General features: G+C 45.6%; 1 protein-coding gene across 1 annotated transcript in view; it reads right to left on the bottom strand.

The window, feature by feature from the left end:
* LOC116517339 (adhesion G-protein coupled receptor G1-like) overlaps window positions 1-21,112 on the bottom strand; it is a 41,181-nt gene extending 20,069 nt beyond the window's left edge. The window contains exons 1-4 of the mRNA XM_032230234.1: window positions 20,997-21,112; window positions 4,016-4,171; window positions 1,722-1,848; window positions 297-441 (exon numbers count right to left, since the gene is read on the bottom strand). Of these exons, the coding sequence (XP_032086125.1) occupies window positions 297-441; window positions 1,722-1,848; window positions 4,016-4,109 (366 nt within the window). The 5' untranslated portion in view covers window positions 4,110-4,171; window positions 20,997-21,112. The remainder of the gene's footprint in view (window positions 1-296; window positions 442-1,721; window positions 1,849-4,015; window positions 4,172-20,996) is intronic.
* Between the last annotated feature and the right edge of the window lie 390 nt (window positions 21,113-21,502).

Here is a 21,502-nt window from a genome sequence, read left to right as displayed (position 1 = left end):
CTTTTAGGGGAGAAAAAGATGCGTCTTATATTCCAAAAAATACAGTAATTTGGTTTGCATCTACTGGTTCTGGCAAGCAGGCCCATGCTGATATCTATATTTTTTCAAATTATTGTCACATTCTTCTCGGGTCAGGATTATATACAGATAGTCCTTCAAGTTGTCAAGGTTGGACACCTCTGCTAAAGGGTCTCCTGCTCAAGCAGGAGGTTGGACTAGAAGACCTCCAAGGTCCCAATTCTGTTGTTCAGTATTCTATATTCTGGGGATTTTTTGCATCTCAGTTCTGTACTCACCTGCACAATTTCCTCAATGGACAGGTTATCGGATGCCTGGGGTACAATCTTGTGCACATTGGCAAGTATCTTTGATCTACCAAACCTCTTATGAAGTCCTTGGAACTGTGTCTTTGCCAAAATTGACTCCAGATGTTGGAGATCCCTGTTGAAAAAAGGGGAACCAGATGGATCCAGGCAACAGTTCCACAGGTGCCTACCTCCATCAAAGAGGCAGGCTGCCATTTCACTGGCTTATCTTAGTCCAACAGGCAGCAACACCTGTGGCAATTTGGAATAATGTTAGAAGGACAACACCTGTACAGTACAGGTGGTCCTTGTTTAGTGACAGGCTCTTTTAAGGACCATTCACTGTTATGGGGGTGATGAAAAGGTAAAAGGCATGAAAAAGGCTTCCACGCCTGAGGTGGGTCTAGAACTTACCCTCTCCTAATGATTGACCCAGTTACCCAGTCACCTTTCATCCCTAAGGTGGGGCTAGAACTCACTGTCTCCTGTTGATTGGCTCAAAGTTACCCAGCCAGCTTTCATAGCTAAGGTGGGCCTAGAACTCTCCATCTCCTGGTGATTGGCCCAAAGACACCCAACTGGCTTTCATGCTTAAGGGAAGACTACAATTCACATCTCCTGGTGATTGGGCCAAAGTCACCCAGCTGGCTTTCATGCCTACGGCAGGACTAGAACTTACCATCCTGTTTTGTAGCCTGGTGCTTTCACCACAGGACCAAACTGGCTCTTTACAAACTTCACACCTCTGTGAAGCAAAGCCAAGCGAGGTGGAAGTGGCTAAGCCTGCTATGAAGAGGAAGGAGGTTTGTGGTAGGCCTCCAGGATCTTTTCTACAGTGGCAAGATGATTCTCTGTCATCTTTCTTAATATTAACAACTTAATGACAGGTGGGGACCAAAGGTGGACATCTGAGGACAGAAGAACAGCCATAGCACAAGAGAAGCAAGTACTCTGCAAAGCCAGAGCTGCAAAGGCTGCAACAACGGTGCCCACATGTCCACCCAACATGTGGCAGAACATTTCGTGCATGTACAGGACTCAACGGTCACATGTGGACACATCATGGACACCTATTAGATGTCAAGGTCCTCTTCAAACATGATGGAGAAACATCACCAACCTAACTTAATATTAACTTGTTTAATATTTCTTAAACTTGGAAAGCTTTAAGAAGAGGGGACTTCAATTCCCAGCTGGATGGGGAATTCTGGGAATTGAAGTCCACTCTTCTTTGAGGTTGCTGGGATTGAGAATCCCTGCGTTAGAGACTCAACTAAGTTCCAATTTAGGGAATGTGGATTGCAGTGATGAAACAGTTAAAAAGCAAGCACATTCTGTTTTGGAGCTGTGAGGAATCAAAGGCCCAGCTCTCTTTTCTTCACTAGTACAGACAGCCATTAGCCCACGTATACTCACAAAAAGGGGTCCTCATGTATGACAATCCTACCACGCGAAGGCTTTTCTAATCTTGTCAGTTTTGTTTCTATTCTTTCAATTTCATATTCCACGTCACTTGTGTCATCTGGATTTCCTCTGCCCCACACTGTTGGATAACATAATAGAAAAGCACCTTGATCACCAGAAGAATAGAGTAGAGTAGAGTAGAGTAGAGTAGAGTAGAGTAGAGTAAGAATGAAATGGAGTGGAGTGGAGTGGAATAGTATCAGAATAGAATAATGGAATGGAATGGAATGGGACAGAATAGAATAGAATTCTTTATTGGTCAACCTTCTGCGATGGTTGCGAGAGGTGGGAGTGGGAGGCACCGTCCTTCGGTGGTTCTCCTCCTACCTCTTGGACAGGTCGCAGTTGGTGTTGGTCGGAGGGCAGAGGTCGACCCCAAGGCCCATCAATTATGGGGTGCCGCAGGGTTTGGTTCTGTCCCCCCTCCTATTTAACATCTACATGAAGCCGCTGGGTGAGATCATACGCCGGCACGGGATTAAGTACCACCAATATGCGGACGATACGCAGTTGTATCTGTCCGCCCCGTGCCAACTCAGCGAAGCAGTAGAAGTGATGTGCCAGTGTCTGGAGGCTGTTAGGGTCTGGATGGGAGTTAACAAGTTGGCACTCAATCCAGACAAGACCGAGTGGCTTCTGATGTTCCCTCCCAAATATTGGCCAAATATTCCATCTCTCAGGCTGGGGGTGAAATTATACGCCCCCTCAGAGAGGGTCCGCAATTTGGGAGTCCTCCTGGATCCCCAGCTGACTTTAGAACACCATTTGTCGGCTGTGACCAGGGGGACCTTTGCCCAGGTTCACCTGGTGCAACAATTGCGACCCTACCTGGATCGGGAGGCCCTTCAGACAGTCACTCACACCCTTGTGACCTCAAGACTGGATTACTGTAACGCGTTCTACATGGGGCTGCCCTTGAAGAGTGTTCAAAGACTTCAGTTAGTCCAGAATGCGGCCGCGCAAGTGATTGTGGGTGCACCCAGGTACACCCACGTCACACCTATCCTCTGCGAGCTGCACTGGCTACCCATTAGTCTCCGGACCCGCTTCAAGGTGCTGGTCATCACCTATGAAGCCCTACATGGCATCGGACCTGGGTACCTGAGAGACTGCCTCCTGCCGATTACCTCCCATAGACCGATTAGATCTCACAGGTTAAGTCTCCTCCGGATTCCATCTGCCAGCCAATGTCGGCTGGCGACTCTCCGGGGGAGAGCCTTTTCTGTTGCAGCTCCAGCCCTTTGGAACGACCTCCCCATGGAGATCCGGACCCTTACCACCCTCCCGGCCTTCCGCAAAGCCACCAAGTCCTGGCTGCTCCAGCAGGCCGGGGGGGCTTGTGAAATATCCAGCCCCACGGTAACTGTGAATGTTGCGTATTTTAAGGTGTTGCCTTGTTTATTTATCCCCTTCCCTTGTTTATTGTAAGCCGCCCGGAGTCCTTCGGGAGTGGGCGGCATACAAGATCAATAAACTCAACTCAACTCAAGTGTGATTGGACACACAAGGAATTTGTGTTTGGTGCCTCTGCTCTCAGTGTACATAAAGAAAAAATAGAATAGAATACATTCATCAAGAATCATAAGATACAACAGTTAGTGATAGTCATGGATACTAAATAAGCGATCAACATAAATCATACTAGGATGCTAAGTAAACAATATAAATCATAAGATACAAGCAACAAAGTTATAGGAAGAAGATAAGGAGATAGGGAATAGGGAAGATGGGGCTAATGATGGTAATACTAACTTTCCTGATAGTTTGACAGTGTTGTGGGAATTATTTGTTTAGCAAAGTAATAGCATGGGGAGAAAAACTGTCCCTGTGTCTAGTTCAGTGGTGGGATACGACCGGTACACCCCGGTACAGGTGTACCGGTTCCTTCTGGAAGCACCAGACACCGTTCCTGTATGGTGTTCCGGAGGGGCCGCCTGCCCGCCGTTCTTTCCTGTGTTTGAGCCAATCGGGGCTTCCGCACATGCGCACGGAGTATATGGTGCTTGCATGACACTCCACCAAGCAGCTGGAGTGTTGTGGGCGGTAAGTACAGTATATCGTTTGCAACGGGATCCAGAACCCACCACTGGTCTAGTTGTCTTGGTGTGCAGTATTCTATAGTGTCGTTTCCCTCTTTTTGACTTGTGCAGAGTAGAGAAGCCTCTCCTGAGGAGCTTCTAGTGGTGGATCTTAGAAAGGAAGGTGAGGTGTTGTGCTCCATAGAAAGGGAGACAGTTTTATATTACCTGGGAGCTGGAGAAGGAGAAGGAGAAGATAAAAAGGCATCCTGGGAGCTCGGGTCTCAATCCAGATGCTGCAGAGGCTTGATGTTGTCATCATGGCCTTACACAAACCAGGTTTCCTTGCAGACCCTCTAATAGCTTGGCTCTCCTTCAACGCTCCTGGAAAAGTATGCAATTCTGCAAGTTAAAACCTCATCATGTCTTTCAGGAAGGGCACAAATGAGCTGTGAATATAGACTGGAATTGATATCTGTTTTTAAAGTGGGCCCCTGATCAATATATAGCACCAACTATATTTAAGGTGCCTTGTGCCCCACCCTGATTTCCATGGAAGAGACAAGAGCAGCACCTCCACTCTACCCCAATTGCAGATACTATAATGGCTTTTAATACATACAAAAAGAGCGGGTCTATATATTTGGATTGGCATCGTTCTATAGTGCAACGGGCAGAATGGTTCCGTGGTTAATTGACTGTGAATTCTGCTCATTCACATCCAGCAAAGTCTTTCAAGGGAGGATTTACAGTCAGCCAGTTATCTGGCTTGGAGAGCTGCCAGGCCGAGATCTGCAAAACTTAACAAGAAGTCTCAGAGAGCCACGAACCAATTAAGCGAACTAATTGTCTCCTGCAAACTCCACTCCCCTTTCGCTCCTCTTTTATTTCCTCTGAGAGGGGCCATTCATCGTCCATCTGTGGCCTTACTCCCAAGTCGACCCCTGTTCTTTAGCTCTTCCCTTCATCTTGCAACTCTGCACATGCTCACACTGGGATCAGGCTCCAGCTGTTCGTCTGCCTCACTGATGTCTGACTCTGAAGGCAGCTGATAACTGGCATACGGCTCTGGCCCCTTCTCTGCCTCAGACACAGAGCCCTCGTCTGAGCCTTTCCCAGACTCCGGGACTGGCCCATGTTCTTCCCCAACTTCCTCACTGTCTGAATCTGCTGCTAGCTCCACTGGCTGCTAGCGGGCTACAACAGAAAGCTGACAGCCCAGGTTTGAGACCCAAGTGTAGCAGGATGGAGTGAGTTCCCGTTACTTCCTCCAGCTAGCAGTACAAAAGCATGCAAATGTGAGTAGATAAATAGGTACTAGTTCAGTAACCTTGACGAAGAAACAGATACAAGCACAGCCCCATAGATAAAGTGACCAGATTTTCAGATTGGTAAAGAGGGACCCATTGATGGGGGGGGAGGAAGAAGCTAGGCCGCAGTGGCTAGTGCCAGCCCGTGGCCTCGCTAGGGACGTCTGGTCACCTTAATTATACATATCCTCTCTCTCTCTATCCATCCATCCGTCTGTCTGTCTATCTGCCTGCCTATCTGTCTATCTAGTTATGGTATCTCTCTGTCTCTCTCTCTCCTTCTGTCTGTCTATCTGCCTGCCTATCTGTTTATCTAGTTATGGTATCCCTCTCCCTCTTTCCCTCTCTCCCTCTCTCTCCCTCTCTCTCTCCGTCCGTCTATCTGCCTGCCTACCTATCTCTCTCTCTTTCTCTCTATCCATCCGTCTATCTGCCTGCCTATCTGTCTATCTAGTTATGGTATATATATATATATCTCTCTCTCTCTCTCCCGCTCTCCCTCTCCCTCCCTCATCTCATTATCATCTATCTCAGTGTTTCTCCACCTTGAAGACTTGAAAGTATGTGGACTTCAACTCCCAGAATTCTGGGAGTTGAAGTCCACACACTTTCAAGTCTCCAAGGTGGAGAAACACTGATCTATCTAATTAATATAATTATTTCTCCCTCTCTTTTTCACTCTCTCTCTCTCCCACGCACACACGCAAATGCATAGGGCAGCCCACCTCACACACAGGTAACGCCGGGCGGCTTACAACATTATGATGCACATCCAAAGTGAATAGAGTCAGGTGCCTGTGATCCCAACCCTCCTTTCCTGAGTGGGAGGGCCATGGAACACTGCAAAACTCTTCTTGGTGGCGTCACTCTATGGGGCTTTCACTTTCGCTTGTCCCGCCATCCAACCTTTCCAAAGCCAAGCTTCATCTGATTCTAACCAATCCCAGCGCCTCTCGCATCTCTCCTTTGCAAGCGTCACCCTGTGCAAAGGGCTGGGATGGGAGCTGGAGTCTGATGCCACTGGCGATCTGGGGCTGCTGTAAGCAGGCGCGGGGCTTCAGGGGAGGGGGGATGCACAAAGCCCCCTTCCCTAATGCTTCCGGCTCTTCTAAAGAAGGGGGGGGCTTGTGCAGAAAGGAATCTCTCCTCTCCTCCCTGCACGCACCCCACTGATGCCCGCATCAGAGCTCGGGCGGGATTCAGGTGAAGGAAAGGACTTTTCTTTCGCCGGCATCAGAGCTCGGGCGAGCGAAAGCAAGTATTTTAATCAGTGGGCTGCGTGCAGGGACGAATATCTCCTCTCCTCCCTGCACGCAGCCCACTGATTAAAGTGCTTCCTATGGCCCGCCCGATCTCTGCTGCGGGCGAAAGGGATCTGGGAGGACAGGAGAGATTCCTCCCTGCACGCAGCCCACTGAAAGCGCTTTAATCAGTGGGGTGCATGCTGGGAGGAATCTCTCCTCTCCTCCCTGCACACACCCCACTGATGCCCGCATCAGAGCTCGGGCGGGATTCAGGCGGAAAGGACTTTTCTTTCACCGGCATCAAAGCTCGGGCGAGTGAAAGCAAGTATTTTAATCAGTGGGCTGCACGCAGGGACGAATATCTCCTCTCCTCCCTGCACGCATTCCACTGATTAAAGTGTTTCCTCTGGCCTGCCTGATCTCTGCTGCGGGCGAAAGGGAGCTGGGAGGACAGGAGAGATTCCTCCCAGCATGCACCCCACTGAAAGGGTGTGGATGGGCAGGGGAGCAAGCGACAGCTCATGGGCTGGGGAGCGGGACTTTTTGAAAACTGCGCGGGGCGTGGGACAAATTGTACAAAAGCGTGCCTGTCACGCTGAAAGCGGGACATCTGGTCACCTTACCCATAGAATTATACATGACTGGACGGGGAAACGTTTACCTTCTATGTGTAGAATTGCCCAAATCACATGTTCTGGTAGGGAGAAGTTCCTGGAGAATGGGCTCCCAGCCTCCAGTACAACTACAAAAGCTCTCATCCCGGTGACCAACCCAGATTGGATCCTGACTCTACCTTCCCCATTCTCAGAAAGTCACAGAAGTGATGACATGACCCTAGGACACTACAGTCTTCATCAATATAGGTAGTCCTCGACTTACAACAGTTCACTTAATAACTATTCAAAGTTACAGCATTGAAAAAAAGAAACTTAGGACCATTTTTCACACTCATGCAAAGGTTGTAGCATCCCCCTGGTCATGTGTTCAAAATTTGGATGCTTGGCAATTGCTTCATATTTACGATGGTGTCCAGGGAGAGTCCCCTTTTGCAACCTTCAGCCAAGCAAAATCAATGAGGAAGCCAGATTTGCTTAACAAATGTGTCAAGGAAGGTCGTAAAATGAGGCAAAACTCACAACAAATTTCTCACTTAGCAACATAAATTTTGCACTCAATTATGATCATAAGTTGAGGACTACTCTAAAAGCAGGATACATATTAATATAAATGAAAATAAAATACAAAGCTCAAAGAATAAAAAGAAAACAGATATGACAAAAAAGTAAAGAGTAAGAAGAAAACCAGAAAAACACTCATATACTAAAGGAAAAGAAAAGAAATATATGAAGAAAGGACTTTCCCCTTCATCACAAGTAGAAATAATATTAGTAACTTATCACCTTCCAAGAAGCAACGGTTCTTCTTTTCTTTAAAAAATAATAATTCTCAAAACAAACACAACACATAAAATCTTCCTTTTTTACATACTGTAGAAAGTGTATCAGTTGGTTACAAAAAGACTTTTATGCATCTCTTCCACAGTCATCAAGCATAATTCATATTAACTCAAGTATTTTAACACAGATATTTATACATGTTACCGTCATCACACCTCCATTTTCATTTGACTATAGTTGTTTAAATGTCCTTCATCAGAAAATATACCAAAATTTAATACATAACCACATACTGGCATTTCATTTACTATTTCTAAAATCCTCCAATGATACTAAATCCTTATATCCTATTCTAGCTAAACATCCATAATATTTAATAACAAATATTAACAAATCCTTCTTTCCAAATCACTGTTTAGAATTTACATCTCAGCAACGGTTCTTCTGTGATCTACTTGTCAACTATACCTCGATGTTATCCTGATTCACTTGTTAACAAAATAAACATGAGGTAAAGATTTCCCCATTTTTTTCTAAGCAAGCAAAATTGAAGGACTCCAGACCCAAACAGACAGTGTTTTTTTTTTAAAAAAAAAAAAACCCGCTGACACCAACTTCATGTTTCCTTTCAAAAAGTCAGAGGAGAAAAAGTTATTTCCTCTTTTTTTTCTCTGAGCACCCTGATCCAGATGAAGAGCTGAGCTGTCTCAGCAGCGAAAAGAATGGAAAGATTTGACCTAATCATTTTTACTCATCTTTGGGTTATTCCACAATTGCGTCACGTTTACTACGAAACGATCGTTCTATAAAGGCTTTCAAGGAAATTGAAAACAAACTGGGTCAGCAAAGTAGAGCAGTGGCAAATTCAGAAGTCGACGGGATTTCAGAAGTAAACAGGTGAAAAGAGATGGAGGCACATTAACTGTGTGGTAATTGTTTTACTGACAAATATATAAGCAAAACAGAAGCTTAACGAAATAATGGAGTTGGAAGGGACCTTCTAGCTCAGTGTTTCTCAACCATGGCAACCTGAAGATGTCTGGACTTCAACTCCCAGAATTCGCTGGCTGGGGAATTCTGGGAGTTGAAGTCCAGACATCTTCAAGTAGCCAAGGTTGAGAAACACTGTTCTAGGTCATCTAGTCCAACCTCCCGCCCAAGCAGGAGACCCTACACCATTTCGGATAGATGGCAGTCCAGTCTTTTCTTAAAAACTTCCAGTGATGAAGCTCCCACAACTTCTGTTCCATTGGTTAATTGTTCTCACTGTCAGGAAATTCCTCCTCATTTCCAGATTAAATCTCTCCTTGATCAGTTTCCATCCATTATTCCTTGTCTGGCCTTCAGGTGCTTTGGAAAATAGCTTGAGCCCCTACTCTCTGTGGTAGCCCCAGAGATGGTTTGCTCCCAGTTCAGCCCGGATCGGTAGTGGCGGCAGGACACTCCGCCCACCTGCCCGAACCGACATGAGTGCCCCGGAACCAGTAGTAAAAAAATTCTATCTGCCACTGGGCAGCCCTTCAAATATTGGAAAGCGAGCCAGTCTCCTTAAAACACACATCTTAAATTGTGTTAGAGAACCACCAAGATGGAACATTTCAATCTTGTTGCCTTTGCAGCATGTGTTGACCTTCTTTTTTAAAATTATATATATATATGTATATAATCAAAACAAAACACATAAAATCTTCCTTCCTTACATACTGTAGAAAGTGTATCAGTTGGTTACAAAAGGTTTTTGTGCATCTCTTCCACAGTCATCAAACATAATTCATATTGACTCAAGTATTTTAACTCAGATATTTATATGTTACCCTTATACCTCCATTTATATTTGATTGTAATTATTTAAATGTCCTTCATCATAAAATATACCAAAATTTAATACATAACCACATACTGGCATTTCATTTAATATTTCTAAAATCCTCCAGTAACACTGAATCCTTATGTCCTGTTCTAGCTAAACATCCATAATATTTAATAACAGACTTTTCTAATCCTCCTGTGTTGACCTTCTTGAAGTTTATATAACTAGATGTACTTTGATTTTTGTTTGACTTAATTTGAGGATATGTACGTCACTCAGCATTGTCAAGGACCGAAGCAAAATATAAACCCAGGAAGTAACGAATAACAAACATTTCCAATGTTAAATCTGCAAAATTGGTGTGGGCAGCAAGTTCATTCCTCTTGTTTCTGTGAGGTCCTTGGTGCTCTCTGAGCTTGGCTGTTTCCTTGAAGACATTTGATTACCCAACTAGGTCAAGAAGGTGTATGCATAAGTGCACCAGCGTGCCTAACATCCCTGTCCTACTGTCCACATTCATTTCTACCCATTTCCTGTGTTCTTATTCATGTTTATTCTTGTTATCTTGTACATGAGTGACAAACTAAATGAATAAAATAACATAAACATCTTCTGAAACTATGACCTGGTTGGGTATTGAAATGTCTGCAAGAAAACAGCCAAGCTCAGAGAGCATCAAAAAGCTCACAGTTCAACTCTAAGCTGCAGAAATTCTCTTCTATCAGTTGCTAACACTGATGGTGTTACCTAGTTGGGTAATGAAACATCTACAAGAAAACATGTATACTCAGAGAGCACCAAAGACCCCACAGTTCAACCCTGAGCTACAGATATTCTCTTCTATTGGTACCTGTTGTTGAAAAACAGAACAACAGAGTTGGAAGGGACCTTGGAGGTCTTCTAGTCCAACCCCCCCAGACATGCCAACTTCCATTTCTCTGGCTCTTCTGCATCACAGCCACATCTAGCTGGATGCAGGCCAATGTCTCCAAGTGCTGATTGCATCTGATCTATAGGAAACCAAGTCTTAAATATTAATTCCCACTACTGAGAATGCCACTCACTGATTATTTCTGGATTAGCTATCAAAATGGATAGATTGGCACAATATGTTAAGCCCATGATGGTGAACCTGTGGCACATGGAGCCATATTTGCTGGCACTCCAGCTGTCAGTTCCAGCACGCATGCATGCGCCAGCCAGCTGATTTTTGGCCTTCCAGAGGGCTGGGAGACGTTATTTTCGCCCTCCCCAGGCTTCAGGAAAGCCTCCACAGCCTGGGGAGGGGGGTTGTGCATGCATGCACAAGGGAGGGATGTCACATGCACAGGTGGGTGGGGAGGATTGAATTGGTGCGATAGCACGCACCGGAAAATTTTGGCACGCCATAAAATAAAGGTTTGCCATCACTGCGCTAAGCTACACAAAACCTAGCCAAGGTTAACCCTGAGCATTATTAGGTTGTGGAAATGCATCTCCCCAAGCATCCAAGAGAGCAGAGCATTGCTATTTAAAGCATGGAAAAAAGAGGAGTCAGATCTGCCACTTTCCCCGTACATGTGATGGCTCCCCTCCATGCATCCCCAGATAGCTCTCCAGATGTCAGCTCAGAGGAAGAGGAGCCAGTCCCAGGCACATCTGGAGGGGAGATAGTCAATGGCTCCAAGCAGCCATCTGGGAGGGATTTAGCAGAGGACAGCAGGACACCTTGAGGCTTGAGGTGGAAAAAGCCTGTCATTACAGCCGATCAGTGATGACAAAGAGGAGCTGCCTTCTACACCTGATCCAAGAACACGGAGGGCAGAGAAAAGGCAGGAGCAGAGAAGGTCAGCCCGACTACTCATGAGGAGGTAGCCTTGCCCTTCTTGATGGGCTGCACCAGAAACTGGCTACTTAGCACAGCAGACAGATGGGAGCCATGCTGGGAACAACATGTTCATTTCCTAGCTTGTGTTCTCCAGTCATTGTGATTCTTGTCTTGCCTTGGATTGATAATGTGCCTTGAGGTTGGATTGTGAACTCTGGACTTTTCTTGCCTTGGGAACTCTCATGTTGTGGATTTAGAGCCAGGGTGGAGCAGTGGTTAGAGTGCAGTACTGCAGGCTACTTCAGCTGACTGCTAGCTGCAGTTCAGCAGATCACATCTCACCGGCTCAAGGTTGACTCAACCTTCTGTGCTTCCGAGGTGGGTAAAATGAGGACCCAGATTGTTGGGGGACAATCGGCTGACTCTGTAAACTGCTTAGAGAGAGCTGGAAAGCACCGCGAAGCAGTATATAAGTCTAAGTGCTATTGCTATTTTCCTTCCTTCCTTCCTTCCCCACCCTTCCTTTCCCTTCCTTCCTCTGCACAATGATTAGAATGCAGCATTGCAGGCTAACTCTACCCACTGCCAATAGTTCAAATCTCACCAGGCTCAATTGATTCAGCCTTCCATCCTTCCAAGGTGGGTAAAATGAGGACCCAGATTGTTGGGGGACAATATACTGACTCTGTAAACTGCTTAGAGAGGGCTTTAAAATCACTGTGAAGTGGTATATAAGTGCTATTGCTATTTACCTACCTTCCTTCTTTCCTTCCTTCCACCCCTCCCCTCCCTTCCCTTCCTTCCTCTGCACAATGATTAGAATGCAGTATTGCAGGCACTGCCAATAGTTCAAATCTCACCAGGCTGAAGGTGGACTCAGCCTTCCGTTCTTCCAAAGTGAGTAAAATGAGGGCCCAGATTGTTGGGGGCAAATAGGCCGACTCTGTAAACCACTTAGAGAAGGCTGTAAAAACAATATGAAGCAGTATATAAGTGCTTTTGCTAGTGCTATTTAATTTTGCCTGGTGGGGTTGGGAAACTTTCAAGTGCCTTGTGGACTCCTTCTAAGGCCATTACCTTAGGCCATTGCTCTGTGAATTAGCATTGGTCTGCATGTGGCTGGACTTCATTGGGACAATTCTGAGGTTTGGATGAAGGGAATTGCTGGGTAACATTAATAAGCCCACTAAACTATGTTATGTTTGTGTGTGGGCAAGTGGAACAGCAAAGTACAGTACTTGTCAGTTTCAACCACTTCTCTACCACCATAACGTAAGCGTTGCTTACCCAGAAGATAATCTGTTTCACTTCTTCTGCACCACACATTTTTTCTGCCTGCACAGTCATAGAAAGATCTCTGAGGCTATTTGTAAAATGTAAAACCTTGTTGGGAGTGGCATACACACCATGCAAGAATCAAGGAGAGAAGCAACCTAGAACTAAGGAGAAATTTCCTGACAGTTAGTACAATTAATCAGTGGAACAGCTGGCCTCCAGAAGTTGTGAATGCCTCAACACTGGAAGTCTTTAAGAAGATGTTGGATAGCCATTTGTCTGAAGTGGCGTAGGGTTTCCTGCCAAAGCAGGGGGTTCGTCTAGAAGATCTTCAAGCCCCCTTCTAACTCTGTTATTCTATATTCTAATAGAATAGAATGAGCTGGAAGGGAACTTGGAGGTCTTCTAGTCCAACCCCTTGCTAGAGCAGGAGACCCTATACCATTTCAGACAAGTTACTGTCCAATCTCTTCTTAAAAGCCTCCAGTAATGAAGCTCCCACAACCTCTGGTGGCAAACTGTTCCACTGGTTCATTGTCCTCCCGTGTTAGGAAATTTCTCCTCAATTCCAAGTTGCTTCTCTTCTTGATTAATTTCCATTCCATTTCTTGTCCTGCCCTCTGGCGCTATGGAGAATAGGTTGACCCCCCTTTCTTTGTGGCAGCCCCTCAAATACTGGAATACTGCAATCATGTCACCCCTAGTCCTTCTTTTCATTAGACTAGCCAAACCCAAGATAACTCCATTTATAGGTCACTCAGAAGAGATGTAACGAACGGGTTAAAGATTGGGAATAGGGACACACATGTTAAATTGCAATAGTTTTATACCAGCTCAAGAGGGTAAAAGACTTTTAAACTCAGGAGTGGGGAAAGACCCTAAGCCTCCTCTCTGGTTTCATTAACGCTTTCATATGCAGAGAAGGCTGAGCGTGGTGGAGGGAGAGTTCGGTTCTCTAGTTTTAATATGGATGATTTCTGCATCCCTGCTTGAGTCTCGCTCTTCCTCCAGAATCTCTGGAAGGGCAATAGCAATAGCAATAGCAGTTAGACTTATATACTGCTTCATAGGGTTTTCAGCCTCTCTAAGCGGTTTACAGAGTCAGCATATTGCCCCCAACAATCCGGGCCCTCATTTTACCCACCTCGGAAGGATGGAAGGCTGAGTCAACCTTGAGCCAGTGAGATTTGAACCGCTGAACTGCAGATAGCAGTCAGCTGAAGTGGCCTGCAGTACTGCACTCTACCCACTGCGCCACCTCGGGCAGAGAGGAAGAGAAACTTGGATTTATTCTGATGCTCTTTTTCAATCAGCTTTGGTTTAATTTATCTCAAGCCTCTATTCCCTACCCCCACCTGGTCTCTTTTATGTTTCTCATTCCTCAACTTTCGCTCTTCTTTTTTGGTGAACTTTGCTGGACTTCCTTAGTTTCTACATTCACTCTGTGTGAACTCCTTCGGTTTCTTCAATTCCTCTTTCATTCCCCGTTCCCCCAAATGTTTCTTTTCAACACTCTGGTTTCAATGTTCAAAGCCTTTATTGTCATATTGACATGGGGAAGATTTTATGATTGGCTAGAGAAAGCAAGCTAGAAATGAAAGAAGGGAGAAGATAGAGAACCCAGATGATACACTATTAAATGGAAAAGGGAGGGGGAGAAGGGGAAAACAGAAAAGAAAATATTAAATATAAAAGTATATATTCAATAATGAGACATAAAGGGGGGGAACATAGTAAGGATAGATTAGTGAAGGTAAGGGAATAAGAAATGATATCAAATTATATTTGACTTTACGGAAATACCATCCCAAGGAAACATAAACTGAGATTTGAAAGAGACACCAACAATAGAAAAAGAAAGGGAGAGAGGAGGAGAGAATGAGAGGAAGAGGGGGGAAAGAAGAAAGGGGAAAGGAGAGGAGGATGGAAGTGAGAAAAAGAGAAGGAGAGAGGGTAGGAAGGGGAAGAATAGGAGGAGGGGAGAGGTAAGGGAAGAAGGAAAGGGAAGAAGAGGAGGAAAGAAGAAAGTAGAGAAGGAGGGAGAAAAGAAAGGGGAACTAAGGTGGAAGGGATGGTAAATAAAGCAACCCAAACTCTATATTATAACCTATTAAATGAAATAATAAATGTATAAGAATGATAAATGTAAAGAAGAATAACAATTATGTGAATGTATACTTAAAATGGTATGTAAGAGAACAAAAAATAAAATCGGGGGGGGGGGGGGAGCCTTTATTGTCATTCTACATCCTGTATACAATGAAATTAGCTTTTCTCCTCTCTGGTGTTCTGTTTCTCTTTGCTTTGTTGCCTGCTGTTGAGTGTCTCACAAATTGACCAGCCTGTTCTGACTTAGGCTTCCCCAAATCACAAAGCAGACCCTTTGTCCTGACAAAACTTCTTTTTCTTAAGCTAATGTGGATTCCTCTCCTTCACATCCAGCAAAGTCCTGGCAAACAGCCTTTCAAGGGTGAATTTACAACCACAGACCTTATCAGGCTTGGAGACCTGCTAGGCCGATATCTTCCAAATGCCAGGCTGTAGCAGCAATTCCTTGGCAAGAAGTCAGGAACAGATCTTCACCCTAATGAATTGAACTAATATTCTCCTGCAAACTCCACTCCCCTGTCACTCCTCTTTTATTTCCTCTGGGAGGGGCCATTCACCGTCCACCTGTATCTTTACTCCTGAGTCAGCCCTTGTTCAGCTGTTCCTTTCTCCTGGCAACTCTGCGCATGTGCACATTGGGAACAGGCTCGAGCAGTTCTTCTGCCCCACTGATTTCCGACTCCGAAGGCAGCTGATAACTGTCAGATGGCCCTGGCCCCCTCTCTGCCTCCGACGCAGAGCCCTCCTCAGAGCCTTCCCCATCCTCCAGGATTGGCCCATGTTCCTCCCCAACCTCCTCACTGTCCGAGTCTGCCACCAGCTCCACTGGCCACTGGCGGGCCACAACACTGGGTCCTGTGAGCCGCCCTGAGTCCCCCCAGGGAAAAGGGCGGCATACAAATAAACTTCTACAATCTACAATCTACAAAAAAGTCCTTGAGACTATCAAATCCAATCCTCTGCACAGGGCAACCAGAATCTACTTCATTCATTAATGTATTCATTTGTTCATTCATTCATTCATTCCCTGCCTTTATTATTTTAACTCAAGGCAACTAACAAAGACAATAGGGCTTCCTTCTCCTATTTTCCCCACAACAGCCTTGTGAGGTAGGTTGGGTTGAGTGAGAAGGACCAGCCCAAAGTCATCCAGCTGCCTTTCATGGCTAAGACAAGACTGGAAGTCCATTTTAGTCAGATTCTATAAAGGTTTGTGCCAACTTTTCCCTAATTCTGGAAACTGCCCTGAACCAAACATTTCTCCTTTTTTAATCAACAGCCACAAAATTTAACTTTGCAGCCTTCTGGCAGAATTACATTTCCACTCCTCCTGCGAACAGCACAATCATTTAAATAGGGCACATAAAGTATCTTAAAAACATCCTTTAAAGCAGTGTTTCTCAACCTTGGCCACTTGAAGATGTCTGGACTTCAACTCCCAGAATTCTGGGAGTTGAAGTCCAGACATCTTCAAGTGGCCAAGGTTGAGAAACACTGCTTTAAAGAATCTTCAAAGCATCCTTAAAAGAAAACCAGGCAATCGTCAAACTGTTTGGCAGCTGCCTACATCAAAAGAAATTCCTTTTCCTCTAATCTTGCGTTGAGCAGTAACTTGCGTTGCCAGTAACTGGATTATTTTAAATTTAGAACCAATAAGTTGCTGTTTACGTTAATATAGAGACTGGTTTACTTTCTTTCCAACAGCCTTCCTGTGATCTGGAGAGGATGCAGGACTAACATAACCATCTTCTGAATCTTTATCCATGTCATCTTTTAAAATGAAGAACAGGTTTTCATTGGAAAACTTAAGGGCAGTCGAGTCCTTGAAGAAAATAAGTTAGGAGGCCTGCAGCCATCTTTTCTTTTGGATCTCAGGCCTGCCACACTTTATATTATTCTGCTATGCATTTTCTATTGTGGGAAAATGGGAGGGGGGATTATACAGAGTTAGATGCTATGTAGCCATAACAAACGCCTTTCTAGAAAGCCAAAGTCATCCTTTGTCTTTGCACCTCTTCACCTGGCCAGAACTGGATTGGTGGAACTGCCAGCATGGCAGTGGAAGATTGGACCATGGGATGGGCTTGTGGGTGTGGGGGCAGGATCTTGAACTTTCAACTAGGTAGAGAAACCTGGGAAGTTTCGGATTCGGGTTTTCCCAGATGTGCTAACATGGCTCTCTTAATAAATTGGAACTTTGAGGAACACTTTGCCTCAGACTCTGATTTACTTTTGGATGCTATTTGGGACCCTGACACAAGTTTAATCTCCTGTATCAGATGAACTGCATCCTAAGGTTCTTAAGGAAATGAATGATGGTCTGGCTAAGCTATCGTGTCTTTGAAAAATCCCGGAGAACCAGAGAAATGTCAAATGGCTGGAAAAGAACTATCCCTAACTTCAAACAGAAAGAAAGGAAGATTTTGAAAACAACCGGCCAGTCAGTCTGACTTCAATATCTAGGAAGATTCCATTGAAGACACAAAGAGCTCAAGAGAAAATAGGTTGATCCCTTCTCCTTTGAGGGGCTCCCACAAAGAATAGGGAGGTTAACTTATTTTCCAAAGCACCAGAAGGCAAGAGAAGAATGGATGGATACTAACCAAGGAGAGAAGCAACCAAGAACTAAGGAGAAATTCCTAACAGTGAGAACAATCAACCAGTGGAACAGCTTGCCTTCAGAAGTTGTAGATGCTCGGCATCAGAACAGAATATTTTGAGGATTGTCAAATTGGAACTGGATAATACATAGATAAATATACAAAGGAGGATAAGGGATATGTTAATAAGATCAAAGTAGCTATGTACGATAAGTAGAAACTGTATTTGTCATTCTGTTAAAATAGGTATGGAAGTGACAAAGCCAGGAAGGCCCCTCTATGTCCATTGTTTTAATGTTTATTCAATAAAATATTTTTTTGGCTTGTTTGGCTCGCGTGCCAAAAGCAGAGGGAGCGCAGGGCAATCGGGTGCGGGCATGCCATACCCATAATGCTATGCCCACGACCCCAGTGCACATGCGTGCACGACCCCAGTGCACATGCGTGCACGACCCCAGTGCACATGCGTGCACGACCCCAGTGCACATGCGTGCACATGCCAATGCTCCCGCCCCATTTTTGGCGTGCTTTTCTCGCCCTCCCCATGCTCCAGAGGCTTTATAGGAAAACAGCCTCCCCCACCCCACACCCCCAGAAGCCCTCCAGAGGCTTCAGGAGCTTCCCTGAAGCCTCTGGAGCACGAAAAACCGGCCCTACGGACAAAACAGAAGTTCAGGAACGGACTTCCGATTTGCTCATAGGGCTGGTTTTAGCCCTCTGAAGCCTTCAGGGAAAGCTCCTGAAGGCTCCTGAACGCTCCGGAGGGCTAAAACCAGCCCTACGAGCAAACCGGAAGTCCGTTCCCTAACTTCTGATTTGCACGTAGGCCCAAAAAATGACCTAAAATAAGCCGAAGTCAGCTGGACAGCACACCTTGCGTGCCCTGACAAATGGCTCCATGTGCCCCCTGTGGCACCTGTGCCATAGGTTCACCATCATGGGTATAGGGTCCCTTGCTTGAGCAGTGGGTTGGACTAGAAAACCTCCAAGGTCCCTTCCAGCTCTGTTGTTCTGTATAAGAATTTTGAAAATGCAAGGATTGTTAGAAATCAGCCTGAATTTGTCCTGAGAAAATTTGCCAACTAACCTTTTGTCTCAGTTTTTTCAACCATCAGCTTACTTAATCGATAGAGGGAATGCTATCAACATAATATACCTTGACTTCAGCAAAGCATTTGAGAAACACAATGACATGCCGATTAACAACCTATTGTGGGGTACACAGAGCGACACAGTTGGCCCCAAAATCAGAGGGGATGCATGCATGGAGCCTCCTCAAAGTGGAGGCATATATTGTAGAAATGCTGCCAGGATCAGTCCTGGCACCTCTTTTTGTCAATAGTTTTATTAAGGATTGGGGTGAAGTGATAGAAAGAATGCTTATCAAATGTTCAGGCGACACGAAAAGTTTAGTGGGGAGAGAATTAAGCAGCCCCTGACTTACAACCATTCATTTAGCAACCATTCAAAGTTATGGTGTGGGGGGAAAGTGACCTACAACCACTCCTCGCACTTATGACCATAGCAGCATCCCTACGGTCACATGATCAAAATTCAGGCGCTTGGCAACTGTCACATGTTTATGATGGTTGCAGCATCCTGGGGTCACGTGATCACCATTTGTGATCTTCCCAGCCCAAACAAAGCCAGAGGGAGAGTCAGACTCACTTCACAACTGCATCACTCACTTAACGACTGCAGTGATTTGCTTAACAGCAGTGGCAAAAAGTTTATAAAATCAGGCGCAACTCAACAGCTGCCTTGCTTAGCAATGGAAATTCTGATCTGTGGTCATACGTTGAGGACTACCTACAGCTAAAATGTTAAATAAGGCAGCAATGACACTCAGGAACATCTGGGTGAGTTACTGCTAGGGTACCCAGCAAATGACAGATCCATGTTTGAAGTTCACCCCCTTTTAACATGATGCCCATAACTTATGGCATTCAGTCCCACAATTGTGGCCAAATGTTATTTTCATGTCCGCAGACACCTCTGGCTGAATACAATGGGTTAAAAACAATAGAATGAAATTTAGCACTCAGCCGCACAGCTGTTTGCTCGCATATTAGCTTTCCCTTCCACAAACCCAGTGTGAGAAACACCAAATGATTGATTCTTGAAAAAAGACATTTCAAAATAGCTCCCTGTTGCATACCGGATGTGAACCACCAAGCCAAGTGACATGGCAAGAATAACAGAGTTGGAAGGGACCTTGGAGATCTTCTAGTCCAACCCCCTGCTCAAGTAGGAGACCCTACAGCCTATATAATGGAATACATTGCATCCAGTTTTGGTCGCCACGATAGAAAACAGATGTTGAGACTCTGGAAAGAGTGCAGAGAAGAACAACAAAGAGGATTAGTGGGCAGAGGCTAAAACAGATGAAGAACGGTTGAAGAATTGGGCATAGCTCGTCTAGTAAAGAGAAGGAGCAGGGGAGACATGATAACAGTTTTAGCAATAGCAATAGCAGTTAGACTTATATACCGCTTCATAGGGCTTTCAGCCCTCTCTAAGCGGTTTACAGAGTCAGCATATTGCCCCCAGGAACAATCCGGGTCCTCATTTTACCCACCTCGGAAGGATGGAAGGCTGAGTCAACCCTGAGCCGGTGAGATTTGAACAGCTGAACTGCAGAACTGCAGTCAGCTGAAGTAGCCTGCAGTGCTGCATTTAACCACTGCGCCACCTCGGCTCCTGTTTTGCAGCATTTGAGGAGCTGCCCCAAAGAAGAGAGGGTTGATTTATTTTTCAAAGCACCAGAAGGCAGGACAAGAAACAATGGATGGAAGCTTGTTAAGGAGAGAGCCAAGCCAACCTAGAACTAAGGAGAAATTTCTTAACAGAAAATTAAGAAGAATTAACCAATGTAATGACTTATGTTCAGAAGTTGTGAATGCTCCAACAGTGGAAATTTTTAGGAGATTGGACAGCCATCTGTCCAGAATGAGTCCTGTTTGCGCAAGGAGTTGGACTAGAAAACATGAAGTCTTAGTGCTGCTTTATAAAACCCCAGTAAAGCCACACCCGGAATACCACAACCAATTTGGGTAACAATACTACAAAAAAAATGTTGAGACTTTGGAAAAAGTGCAGAGAAGAGAAGTTGATCAAAGGCCTGGAGACAAAAACATATGAAGAACGGCTGCAATATTTGGGTTTGGCTAGTCTAAAGAAAAGAAGAATTAAGGCTGACATGATAGCAGTCTTCCAGGAGTTGAGGGGCCTCCACAAAGAAGAGAGGGGTCAAATTATTATTTATTATTATCAAATTATTATCAGGACAAGAAACAATGGATGGAAACTGATGAAAGAGAGAAGCAACCTGGAATTAAGGAGAAACTTTTTAACAGGGAGGAAAATTAACCAGTGGAACAGCTTGCCACCAGAAGTGGTGGGTGCTCCATCACTGGGGATTTTAAAGAAGAGACCGGACAGTCACTTGTCTCTAATTGGATAGGGTCTCCTACTTGAGCAGGGGGCTGGATTAGAAGACCTCCAAGGTCCCTTCCAGCTCATTCATTCTACCTCTACCTCCCGTCCAACTCTGTTATTCTGGAGTCCGGGGGTCCGGAGGGAAGGCCCCGAATCAGAGGGACCCCCCCAAATCCCCCCAGGAAAACCAGCCTATTGCAAACCCGCTTCTGTCCCCACCTTGCAAGAAAATAGGGCCCCAGACCCTCGCTTCGGGCTCAGCTAAGTCCCCCTCCTCCAGTGCAGCCGCGTCGTGGGAGCGCCCAGGTGGGATAGTCGCAATCTTGAGGCGGGGAGTCCCGCCGCCGCTTACCTGCAGCCTTTCCTCTGCCGGCCCCCGCGCGCTTTCCTCTACTGCGCTGCCCTCTTTCCCGGCGCCAGCGAAGAAGTCAGGCGACGATCAGCGGGGGTTTGATCTGCGCGGATCCAGGCGGGGCTTTCCTTTCGTGTCCCACGTGGGGACGGTCACGGCGGGGAGGGGAGCAGCTGTCGGAGGCGTGGGAAAGGCGGCCCCTTCGCATCCCCTTCCCGCGAGTGGAATCTGGTCCTCCGCGGCGGGACGTGCGGGGAGTGAGGCTCTAGGAGACGAGGATCGGGGCGGAAGGAAAAGAGCATCCGAGATGCGCGCGTCTTGGAACTGGGGATGCCGAAAGTTTGTGGGTGTCGGCCTCCCCCGCAGTTTGCAA

The sequence above is a fragment of the Thamnophis elegans genome, chromosome 14, assembly GCF_009769535.1.
Source record: "Thamnophis elegans isolate rThaEle1 chromosome 14, rThaEle1.pri, whole genome shotgun sequence".
Lineage (NCBI taxonomy): Eukaryota > Metazoa > Chordata > Lepidosauria > Squamata > Colubridae > Thamnophis > Thamnophis elegans.
The sequence above is the reverse complement of the archived record's forward strand: the minus strand, read 5'-3'. Positions and strand labels throughout refer to the sequence as shown.